Source organism: Phyllostomus discolor, chromosome X (assembly GCF_004126475.2).
Source record: "Phyllostomus discolor isolate MPI-MPIP mPhyDis1 chromosome X, mPhyDis1.pri.v3, whole genome shotgun sequence".
Lineage (NCBI taxonomy): Eukaryota > Metazoa > Chordata > Mammalia > Chiroptera > Phyllostomidae > Phyllostomus > Phyllostomus discolor.
In genome coordinates this window covers 54,061,335-54,073,418 of record NC_050198.1, presented here as the reverse complement: position 1 = coordinate 54,073,418, position 12,084 = coordinate 54,061,335, and the positions used below count along the sequence as shown (strand labels likewise).

Genomic DNA, 12,084 nt, shown 5'->3' with positions numbered 1-12,084 from the left:
AACTGCATGCAGTTTGAAATCTATACACATGAATACACACATATGTGTACATATAATTAGATACATAGATATATATGTATCTGTATATATGTATACATATTTATTGGTACCTAATGTTTTTAAGTGTTTGAATATATTTTAAGAGCATATATGCCAGTTCAGTTCTTACATGTTGATCTATCTCTGAAAGTTGTCAGGAGTATGTAGTGTCCAGTGTTTATGTCTGTTGGCAGAACCAAAATTACTTAATTAAAAGACTAATTTAATAATTTATTTTATTTTTATGATTTAATTCTTTTTTAATATATTTTATTGATTATGCTATTACAGTTTTCCTAATTTTCCCCCCTTTATCCCTCCTCCACCCTGTACTCCTCAACCCTCCAGAATTTGCCCCCGCCCTTACTTCATGTCCATGGGTTGTACATGTAAGTTTTTTCACTTCTGTTTCCTATTCTTAACCTCCCCCTGTCTATTTTATGCCTACCAATTATACTTATTCCCTGTACCTTTCCCCCCACTCTTCTCCTCCCACTCCCCACTGAAAACCCTCCATGTGATGTTCATTTCTCTGATTCTGTTCCTGTATAATTGTTTGCCTAGTTTGTTTTTCTTTTTAGGTTCACTTCTTGATAGTTGTGAGTTTGTTATCATTTTACTGTTCATAGTTTTTGATCTTCTTCTATTTCTTAGATAACTCCCTTTAACATTTCATGTAATAAGGGCTTCGTAATGATGAACTCCTTTACATTGGCCTTATCTGGGAAGCACTTTATCTGCCCTTCCAATCTAAATGAAAGCTTTCCTGGATAGAATAATCTTGGATGTAGAACCTTGCCTTTCGTGGTAAGGAATACTTCTTTCCAACCCCTTCTTGCCTGTAAGGTTTCTTTGGAGAAATCAGCTGACAGTCTGTGGGCACTTCTTTATAGGTAACTATCTCCTTTTCTTTTGCTGCTTTTAAGATTCTCTCCTTATCTTTAATCTTGGGTAAATTAATGATGATGTGCCTTGGTGTATTCCTCCTTGGGTTTCATTTCTTTGGGACTCTCTGAGCTTCCTGGACTTCCTGGAAGTCTATTTCCTTAACCAGATTGGGGACGTTTTTCTTCATTATTTGTTCAAATAAGTTTTCAATTTCTTGTTCTTCTTCTTTTCCCTCTGGCACCCCTATTATTCTGATGTTAGAGCATTTAAAGTTGTTCCAGGGGTTCCTAAGCCTCTCCTCATTTTTCCAATTGTTTCTTCATTCTGTTCTGGTCCAATGTTTATTTCTTCCTTTTGTTCCAAACTGTTGATTTGAGTCCCAGTTTCCTTCCCTTCACTTTTGGTCCCTTGTACATTTTCCTTTATTTTACTTGGTGTAGTCTTCATTTGTTCCTTCATGTTGCAACTGAGCTCAATCAGTTCTTTGAGTATCTTGATTACCAGTGTTTTGAATTCTGCACCTGATAGGTTGACTATCTCCTTGTCACTTAGCTCCTTTTCTGGAGTTCTGGTCTGTTCTTTCATTCAGGCCATATCTCGGTGCACCTGTAATGTTGTAAGGGAACAGAGCCTTGGCTATTCCACAGGGCTGGGCAACCCTCTTTGCTGCTTTGTGGTGCTGTGTGGGGGGAAAGCTCCAGAGAGGGAACAATGAGGCTAGCTTGCTCTGCTCAAGTCACACTTTCTAACAAACTCTGTCCTGTGAGACTGGGAGTTCCTCCCACCATGGCAACCCCCACAATAGTTTACAGCTAGATTGGAGTCTTTAGTTTTCTGTTCAGCCAGCCCTGCATTACCCATGCAGTTAGCCACCTTGCCACAAGTCCTCTCCACTTCGCTGCCCGTTTCCACCCTCCTACTGGTTTGGGTGAATGTTTCTTTAACTCCATGGTTGTCAGAGTTTCATGCAGTTTGATATTCTGGCACTTATGGTTGTTTATTGTTTATAGATTGGTTGTTATTATTCTTTTGGTTGTGCGAAGAAGGGGGGAAACGTTTCTACCTATAGCTCCATCTTGGCCAGAACTCTAGCATCATTATTTTAAAACTGATTTGACAACTTGTTATTTACCAGATGTACCCTAAATTACATGATTATTGTAACCTGGTATCTCCAGTGTTCTCTTTGCAATAGTTGGATAATGTAACCTTAAATGCAGGCTGGATTTAAAATTTATGAATCAATTCATCAGTTCATCTTTACTTATTACAACTTACTACAATACTTCAGGGTTTTTATTTTGTTTTGTTTTTCAGTTAAAATTTGTTAGGTCATTGGGAAATAATGGATTGAGAGTCTCATGTAGAAAACCGATTTGGCATATAACTCACTAAAAAGGCCATACATAATATGACCTTTTAGGAATAAAATCTTAGAAGTTTTGCTATGATATGGTCTGAAGTTTTCCTTGATACTTACTCCGACCAAATATATTTCAATGACTTATTTTTCTAAGAGTTTTTATTAATGGTTCTTATATACTGAACACATGTATAGAATGTCTTTATTGTATTCTATTAATTCTATGTATTGTATTAATTACAATTAATTTATTTAATTAATTATGTTGTGAGACTCTGCTCAATGTGTTGTTTTGAGTCAGTTTGCTCTATGTGGCATAGAAACCATTTAATCTGGTTTCTGAATTTCAAATTATAAAATGCTATAAAAGTTTTATTTCTATTCAGTAATGGCAATGTTTTACATATATTTATATGACATGCCACCACTTATATAATGTACTTCCATTGTAAGCTCCTAGAGGGCAGAGTTTGGATTTGGCTAATCTTTTTATTCCCTGTTAATGCCTTGAATATGGCAGATATCAGGCCAATATTTTAAAAATTGAATTTGCTCTTTAAAATAATTATGTAGGGGAAGTTAAGGCAGACATACTGTTCCCATTATGTGGGTGAGAATAGAAGCTCAGAGAGATTGAATTGCCCAAAATCTCCATAGATTGAAGTAGTAGAACCAAGAATAAATCCCAGGTCTCCTAATTCCTAGGGTTCAGTGCTTTAGCACAATTTATTCTCTTTGCTAACCTCAATGTTTATAAATCATAGCAAAACTTGTAAGTAAAGGAAAATGTGTTTATAGTCAATTAAAATTAATCAACAATTGTCCTATTTGTAGGCTTATCTTTTTATGTCATAATTCTTCTTTCAGTAGTTAATAGTTTGTGCCTTGAATAATAATAAAGTAAGTGTGATATTTTCTGTAGTTTGGGATAGGATAGTGCATGCCAAAATATTTAAAAGTACCCCTTCACTGATGATCTTTACATCTTTGGAAAATTCTACTCTTTATTTTCAAGTTCAGTGGTGAACAAATGTATATGGGCTTTTTCTCTTTGAGTAGGTTATTACAAGTAATAATTCCCAAAAGAAAGCCTTTTGATGAATTATAAGAAAAAGATCAGAATGTGGCTCATTGAATGATTTTCAGAGAAGTCAAACAGAAGTATAGCTGGTTATGGCCATTGTATACTAATGTTTTTATCTCTTTATGTAGTCACCAATGATCTTTGAATTTTTGTCTAATGAGGCCTTTAAATTAATTGTATCTCCTTAGGGCAGTCTGGACATATCAAGAAATTGGCATCCTGTGTTTTTACTAAAGGATAGCAGAGGCCAAGATAAACAGTTATCCAAACATATCCCTCTGTGAAAGGAATGAAAAGATATCAGTGAAATAGTACTATTTTGCCAACTGTAATGTTTTGAGATGCTAACATTTGGAAAGCCACAGTAGCAGTGTTAACCTGATGTCTTCAGTGGAATTTGTCATTTTGAGGATTAATAAAAACTAACAGCTTATTTCCTTGAATAAATAAGTTTGGTTTGAAAATATTTGACTCTCCATACTCCAGTATGGTTCTGTTTGCATATTAAATATGCTATAAGAAGAAGAAAAGCTGACAAAAGATATTGTTTAATTTGTACTGTAATGTGAACCACTTCTAATTCATAATCTTATTTTGTACTGTGTGATGTCTGATACTGCTAACATTAATCTTTGGGATTTGGTAAAACTCTGATCTCCCCAGGTTTTCAAGGTTAGATTTTTCACTGGTCAATTCTTTTTTTGTTGTGCTTTGTATGTATAGTAAGAACATTTCACTTTTTTGCTATAATTCAGAAGTCATTGAAGAGCGCTATTATCCTCAAACACTACCTGCTCTGATATTTAACATTTTGGTGAAGGTAACGTGACTGGTTTATAATCATGTATGAAATGATATTAGGCCTTTGTGGTTTCATTTATTTATATATAATATGTAATTAATACATAAAACCATGTTGAATTTAAATGTAAATACACTTATTTTTATCTTTAAGACTACATTATGATATTTAGGAGGCACTTGGCCCATTTGTAATCTCTGTACATTGATATTTTATTAAATTTATGTTGCCTGAGATTATTCTGATCTGTGTTTTCATGATTATTTACAGTAATCAAAGAAGGTAACTATTGATTACTGTTAAAAAATAAAACTGATATGTCCCTTGTGTCATTAGCAAATCATTAAATTAAATTTGAGGGACTCTAGAATGGCAGGTCAAAATTAATAGCATATAAATTTCTCAATACTTAGTTTTAACTGCAAAAAGAGCAATGCCCATAACCTGTGTAGTTTTTTTCCAAATGATAATAATGTTCATACCTTTCAACCTGGTGGAGAGACTCATAAAATATTTATGTTTTTCTTATCTTAATCTTACTTTGTAATTGTTGGGCTGATTCACAGATGATTTGCTACCTAATTTCTAGTCCAAATTATACATTATGGATGAAAATAACCATTTTGGGACTTCTGGTCAAGATGGACACATAGATAGACACACTGTACCTCCTTGCACAACCAAAAGAAAAACAACAAATTAAAAAAAAAAAAAAACAGAACTGACAGGAAGTCGAACTGTAAGGAGGTCTGACAACCGAGTTAAAGAAGAAACATTCATCCAGACCAGTAGGAGGGGCGGAGTTGTGCAGCCAGGTGGAGAGGACTTCACAAGGCAGCAGCTGGTGGACCCAGCAAGGCGGTGGATTGTGGACTGGGTGGTCCCACATTGTGTGCAGATAAACCAGGAGGAACAACTGGGGAGCAAAACAGACTGAGCAAGCTGGAGTTTCAGGGCAGGGGAAAACAGCCTCAAACCTATGATTAAGAACACCTGTGGGGGTTGATACTGTAGAGGGAGAAACCCCCAGCCTCATAGCAGAGTTCATTGGAGAGACCCACAGGGTCCCAGAATGTACACAAGCTCCCACACCTGGGAATCAGCACCAGAAGGGCCCAATTTGATTGTGAGTAGCCAGGGAAGTGACTAACAATGGGCAGAGAGCAGAGCAGATGGCATTGTTCCCTCTCAGACCCCTCCCCCACATACAGCATCACAACACAGCAACATGGGTTGCCCCACCCTGATGAGCACCTAAGGCTCTGCGCCTTACTACATAACATACGCACCGAGACAAAAAAAAAAAATGGTCCAAATGAAAGAACAGATCAAAGCTCCAGAAAAAATAAAGCTAAGTGATGAAGAGGTAGCCAACCTATCAACTGCACAGTTCAAAACACTGGCAATCAAGATGTTCACAGAAATGGTTGAATATGGTCGCAGCTATCCTAAGTGAAATAAAGGAAAATGTACAGGAAACGAACAGTAATGGGAAGGAAACTGGAACCCAAATCAATGGTGTGGACCAGAAAGAAGAAAAAAACATTCAACAAGAACAGAGTGAAGAAACAAGAATTCAAAAAAATGAGGAGAGGCTTAGGAACCTCCAGGGCATCTTTAAAGGTCCCAATATTCCAAATGGTAGGGGTGCCAGAAGGAGAACCCAAAAAGCAACAAATTGAAAACTTATTTTAACAAATAATGAAGAACTTCCCCAATCTGGCAAAGGAAATAGAATTCCAGGAAGTCCAGGAAGCTCAGAGAGCCCCAAAGAAGTTGGACCCAAGGAGGAATACACCAAGGCACATCCTAATTACATTACCCAAGATTAAAGATAAGGAGAGAATCTTAAAAGCAGCAAAAGAAAAGGAGATAGTTACCTATAAAGGAGTGCCCATAAGGCTGTCAGCTGATTTCTCAAAAGGAACCTTACAGGCAAGAAGGGGCTAGAAAGAAGTATTTGAAGTCATGAAAGGTAAGGACCTCCACCCAAGATTACTCTATCCATTGAAGCTATAATTTAGAATGGAAAGGCAAATAATGTGCTTCCCAGATAAGGTCAAGTTAAAGGAGTTCATTATCACCAAGCCCTTATTTTATGAAATGTTAAAGGGATTTATCTAAGAAAAAGAAGATAAAAAATATGAACAGTAAAATGACAACAAATTCACAGTTATTAACAACTGAACCTAAAACAAAAACAAAAAACTAAGGAAACAACTGGAACAGGAACAGAATCACAGAAATGGAGATCACATGGAGAGTTATCAGCAGGGGAGTGGAAGGGGGAAAGGTGGGAAAAAAAGTACTGGGAATAAGTAGCGTAAATGGTAGGTAGAAAATAGACAGCAGGTTAAGAATAGTATAGGAAATGTAGAGGCCAAAGAACTTATATGTATGACCCATGGACATGAACTAAAGGGGGGGAAATGTGGATAGGAGTGGGTGTGCAGGACAGAGGGTAGTAAAGGGGGGAAATGTGACAACTGTAATAGCATAATCAATAAAATATATTAAAAAAAGAAAACCACTTTGCTTTAAAAATCCTACCTATGGAATTTGGACTTAGTGTTTATTTTTATTCTCCTGCTTAAGTGTAAAATACTCCAACCTATTCTGTATGTTTGGGAAGGGAATTTTTGAGTGTCTGTCTGGATGCCAGGCTAAGGTGACTATATAATTTAAATCATTTAAAGATTAAAACAATTGTATTGTTGTGAGCCTCTTTCTCTATTTCTAATCACATAAAAATAGCTGGAAGATTAAAAATGGGTTCATATTTTAAAGATACAATTATAGTAACAATAATAATTTTAAAAAAACATTAACATAAATTCTTACACTCTGCTAGGAACTGAGTTAAGTAATTTATACATATTATCTTATTTAATCCTTGGAACAACCTGACAAAGTAGGTTGTTCTTACTGTAAAGTAAAAATTTCCATTTAAAAAAAATTATTTACTGGGGTGGCATTGGTTAATAAGATTATATAGGTTTCGAATGTACATTTCTGATACACGATCTGAATATTGCATTGTGTCCCCACCACACAAAGTCAAATTATTTTCTATCACTATATAGTTGTCCCCATTTGCCCTTTACTACCTCCCCAGCCCCCTTCCCTCTGGTAACCACCATACTGTTTGTGTTTTTGAGTTTCAGTTGTGTATCTTGCATGTAAGTGAAATCATATCATTCTAGCTTTTACTGACTGACTTATTTTGCTTAGCATAATATTTTCAAGTTTCACCCATAATGAAGATGTGGCACATGTATACAAAAGAATTTCCATTTTAAAGAAGATAAAATTGAGGCCAAGGACATTGGTAAATTTCCTAAGGTCAAACAGCTAATGATTAATGGAGCTAGAATTCCAACCGAGATTTCTAGCTCTAAAGTCCAGCACTCTTAATCTGGATTCGATGCTGCCTTGTTAGCATATAGCCATTGGTTCTGGGTTTCAAGAGTGCTGGAAAAGGAACTAAAGTTCAAATGTTATTTCTGATAAAAAAATGACCCTTTGTGAAGGATGACAACTAGACTTTTGTCATTAATAAATTAGTAATACATACAGATATCGAATTACAATTGTACACCTGAAACTTACATAATATTATATACCAATTTTTCCTCAATAAAAAGATAACCCTTTGTCCATATGTAGGCATGAAGTCATAATTCTAAATTCACATGGCTGTGGTATGTCCTACATATCTTTCTTTTTTTGTTGAAACTGAGGAACAACTAAGATTGCTAGAGAAGAGAGATGGTGTAAGGACTAACTATTGGCTTTTTGTTATTTAGGGCTTTATAATTATTTTCTTAAGGCAGGTCTACTACTCTTGGCCTCAGCCACTATTTAGCACTCTGCAAGCAAGCATCAGCTATATCCCACCTTAGTGAAAAAACCATGTGGCTATTGATAACATCTCCTTTGTTGCTTAATGAACATATCTTTAATTTAGAAAGGAAAGGTAAAACAAACAAAAGAGCTTAGCAAAATTCCATTTTACATTATTTTATTTATTCACAAGGTATATGCAAAATTCTTTATTTTTCAGAAATATTTAAAATGTAAAGAATATGAAATATTGTTAAATTATAAAGTATAATATTAAATCAATTAATTTCTGACATTTTAAAATATTATCATGCATTAAGTATGTTACTAAAGTGAAATTGAACAGTTTGCTTAAATCACTGTCTTAGTTGCATAATTAAGTAATAAAAGCTGAATAAAAGCTCTGGCTGGTGTGGCTCAGTGGATTTAGTGCAGGCCTGCGAACCAAAAGGTCACTGGTTCAATTCCCAGTTAGCACACATGCCTGGATTGTGGGCCAGGTTCCTGGTGGGGGGTGCAGGCAACCACACATTGTTTCTCTCCCTCTCTTTCTCTCTCCCTTCCACTCTCCAAAATAAATAGTATCTTTTTTAAAATGCTGAATAAAAATACTACTTCCAGTAAAGCAATTTGATTTTAATCACATTGACACAAGTAGCTTGAATACATGATTGCTCTGTAACAATGATTCTGAAAGTATGGTCCAGAAGAACCAGCAGCTTTAGCTACAGAGCACTTGTACATGTACAGGGCACTTGCTAGAATACAAATTCTTAGGCCCCTCCCCAGCCTCACAGAATCGAAAATTCTTGGGGTTGGGCCCAGAAGTCTGTTTTAACAGGCCATCCTTGGGATTCTGATGAATGTTCAAATTTTAGGACAGTGCCCTATGTCTATTTCCTTTGACTTAAATCAAAAAAGGGTTATAGATGCAATCTCTATTTTAATGTTACAGGCGTACTATATTTAATATATAATAAAATACAAATTAAAACTAAAAACCAGTGTTTATAACAAAAATAACACAGCCCCGTTTACATTACAGGACCAGCATAGTCCTATATAATTTAATGTAGTCTGAATTTTATTTTGTAAACTAATAATATTTAGATGGCTGATACTTTAAAAGCCTACATTTTATGCTATTTTTTTAAAGATTTTTTATTTATTCACTTTTAGAGAGGGAAGGGAGGGAGACAGAGAGAGAAACATCGATGTGCGGTTGCTCGGGTTATGGCCTGCAACCCAAGCATGTACCCTGGCTGGGAATCGAACCTGCGACACTTTGGTTCGCAGCCTGCGCTCAATCCACTGAGCTATGCCAGCCGGGGCTATTTTATGCTATTTTCTAATGAGAAAATAACCAAATTTAATATGCACATATGTATGGGAGCCCTGTATACATGAGAGATCCCCATGTATGAGAAATTCAGAGACAGAAAGGAAAAATGTGTATATAAGGTATTCTGAACCGGGGATAAGTTAAACCACCTTAGGGACTTCAAGGGTCATTGCAGGATGATAGGAAGAGAAGATGTTTAGTTTAAATTTTGTTAATTTTTAAATATTTTTTTAAATTTTCAATTATAGTTGACATACAATATTATATTAGTATCAGGCATACACCCCAATGATCAGACATTATATAACTTACTAAGTCATCATCCCAATAAATCTGATACCTATCTGACAACATATATAATTATTAGAATATTTTTGACTGTTATACTTTACAACTGAAAATCAAAATAAACAAGCAGAGCAGAAACAGACTCATAGATACAGAGAACATTTTGGTAGTTGCCAGATGGAAGGTGGATGGGAGGATGTGTGGGTAAGGTGAAGGGATTTAGAAGTACAAATAGGTAGTTACAGAATAGTTATGCTACTTTTATGCTGTGCTGACATGTGGTCATTTGTTGTGTATTATCAAGGTCTACCAGGTCCAGAAGGTCCCTGGGGTCTCCCTGGAAATGGAGGTATTAAAGGAGAGAAAGGAAACCCAGGTCAACCTGGGCAATCTGGTTTGCCTGGTTTGAAAGGAGATCAAGGACCACCAGGACTCCAGGTAAGAAATGAGAGTAAATATTTGATGAGAAATGGATGTGGCTATTTGCAAGCAAAATGAGAATTCCATGCTGAATTATTTTAATTAGCATTTACTGGTGAAGCATCTATGTATAGTTCATTGGTGAATTATAAAGAAAGAAAATGTCAAGTTTCCTATCTTCTTCCATCTAAAGAGACTTTGCTACCTTCTAGATAAAGGGTCTTTGGTATGTATAGTATTTAGATTTAAGAGACCTTCATTTTAGTGTAAGCAAATTTATAAAAGGAGACGTGTATATCAGAGCACTGCAGGTAGAAGAGTACACTCAGGGAATTAATTATGGTGAGTGGGTATATTTTAGACTTTGAAATTAGATAGTTTTAGGGTCATATTTTAGCTCTAATGCATATTTCTGTTTTGTGTCTGTGAGAAAGGCAGATAGATTCTTTGGGTTTCTGTCTTCACCTGCGAAAAAGATAATAGCATATTCCTACATCTGTATTCATGTGCTTTCCACCTTGGTTTGAGTGACCCAGAAAGTCACTTTCTTTTTTTAATTATTTTTTGTGTAATTCAATTACCATTGTCCCAATTTTCCCCCATTACTATCCCCTGCCCTACCCACTCCCACATTCAATCCTCCCCTGCCTTGCTGTCTTTGTCTGTGGGTCCTTTATACATGGTCCTTGATGCCCCTTCCCCTTCTTTCCCCAGTATCCCCTTCCCCCCACCCCCACTGGTCAGTGTCAGTTTGCTCCTTATTTCCATGTCTCTGTTTCTATTTTGTTTTGTTGATTAGGTTCCATGTATAGGTGAGATCATATGGTATTTGTCTTTCACCACCTGGCTTATTTCACTTAGCATAATGCTCTCTAGTTCTGGATCCTCCAAGTTTCTTTCAGTCATTCAGGAGGACTGTTATTAGATTTGGCAGCCAACACAGGCTGGGTCAGTCTTTGTCCCTTAGAGTTTTCCAACAACTAACCTGCTTTTATCGTGATATTACTATTTTTCTGGACACCTAGAGTTAAAGTTTTAGTTCTGTCCTTATTCATTCTGTATTTACTCCCTCCTCATTCATTTCCCATGTACTTCCAGTTCATATATTATGCCTGATTCAAGACTCCTTGATACCAATATTTTATAAATCTAGTATTATCAAGTTCTGTTCATTTGCTTTTGTACAAGTCAGTTCTTACACTTGTACTTTTTCTAACTTTTATTTGGAAATAATGTTAAACATAGAAAAATTGCAAAAATGTTGAAAAACCTGCCATGTATCATTTACCCAAATGAACCAATTGTTAACATTTTTCCTCACTTGCTTTCTGTATGTATGTTGTGTTGTGTAATTATATATTTATATATAGACTTCTGAAACATTTGAGAATAAGTTGTATCCATCATGGCCCTTTACCACTAAATATTTCAGTGCATAAAATTTCTAAGATTAAATAATTTTAATATAACCACAGTATAGCTACCAACTCCAGAAAATTGAACATCAATATAATACTTGTATTTCTACATTACATATTCCAATTGTGTCAGGTGACCTAGTAATGCCCTTTATAGCATTTTCTCCTACAATATAAGATCCAGACCAAACCATGCATTGCATCTAACTGCCATATCTCTTTATTATTCCTTAATCTGAAACAGTTTTTAAAACTATTGTCTTCTTCCCTGATCTTGACATTTTTGGAGAAATGTAGCCCCTTCCTATGTTTTAAAAATAGAATTTTCCTTCCTTTGTTTTGCTTCTCCAGCTGGAATACTACATGAGTGATTTTGTGTCCATCTCAGATATGAAGGCTCAAGATGTTAATCTGCCCCTTATTGGTGATCTTAATTTTGATCACCTCATGAAGTTGTTATCTGATTTCTCCACTATATGGTTACAATGTTCTTCCTTGTAACTAATAAGTAAAACTACAGGAAGGCACACATTAAGTTAATGCAAGTATACTGTTTCTCATCAAAATCTCCCCTTAGAGTTAATATCTGTTTACAAT

At 35.5% G+C, this 12,084-nt stretch overlaps 1 protein-coding gene across 1 annotated transcript in view; it reads left to right on the top strand.

The window, feature by feature from the left end:
* COL4A5 (collagen type IV alpha 5 chain) overlaps nucleotides 1–12,084 on the top strand; it is a 295,836-nt gene that overhangs the window by 269,320 nt on the left and 14,432 nt on the right. Inside the window, exon 42 of the mRNA XM_036016745.1 lies at nucleotides 9,954–10,087. Coding sequence (XP_035872638.1) covers nucleotides 9,954–10,087 — 134 coding nt within the window. The remainder of the gene's footprint in view (nucleotides 1–9,953; nucleotides 10,088–12,084) is intronic.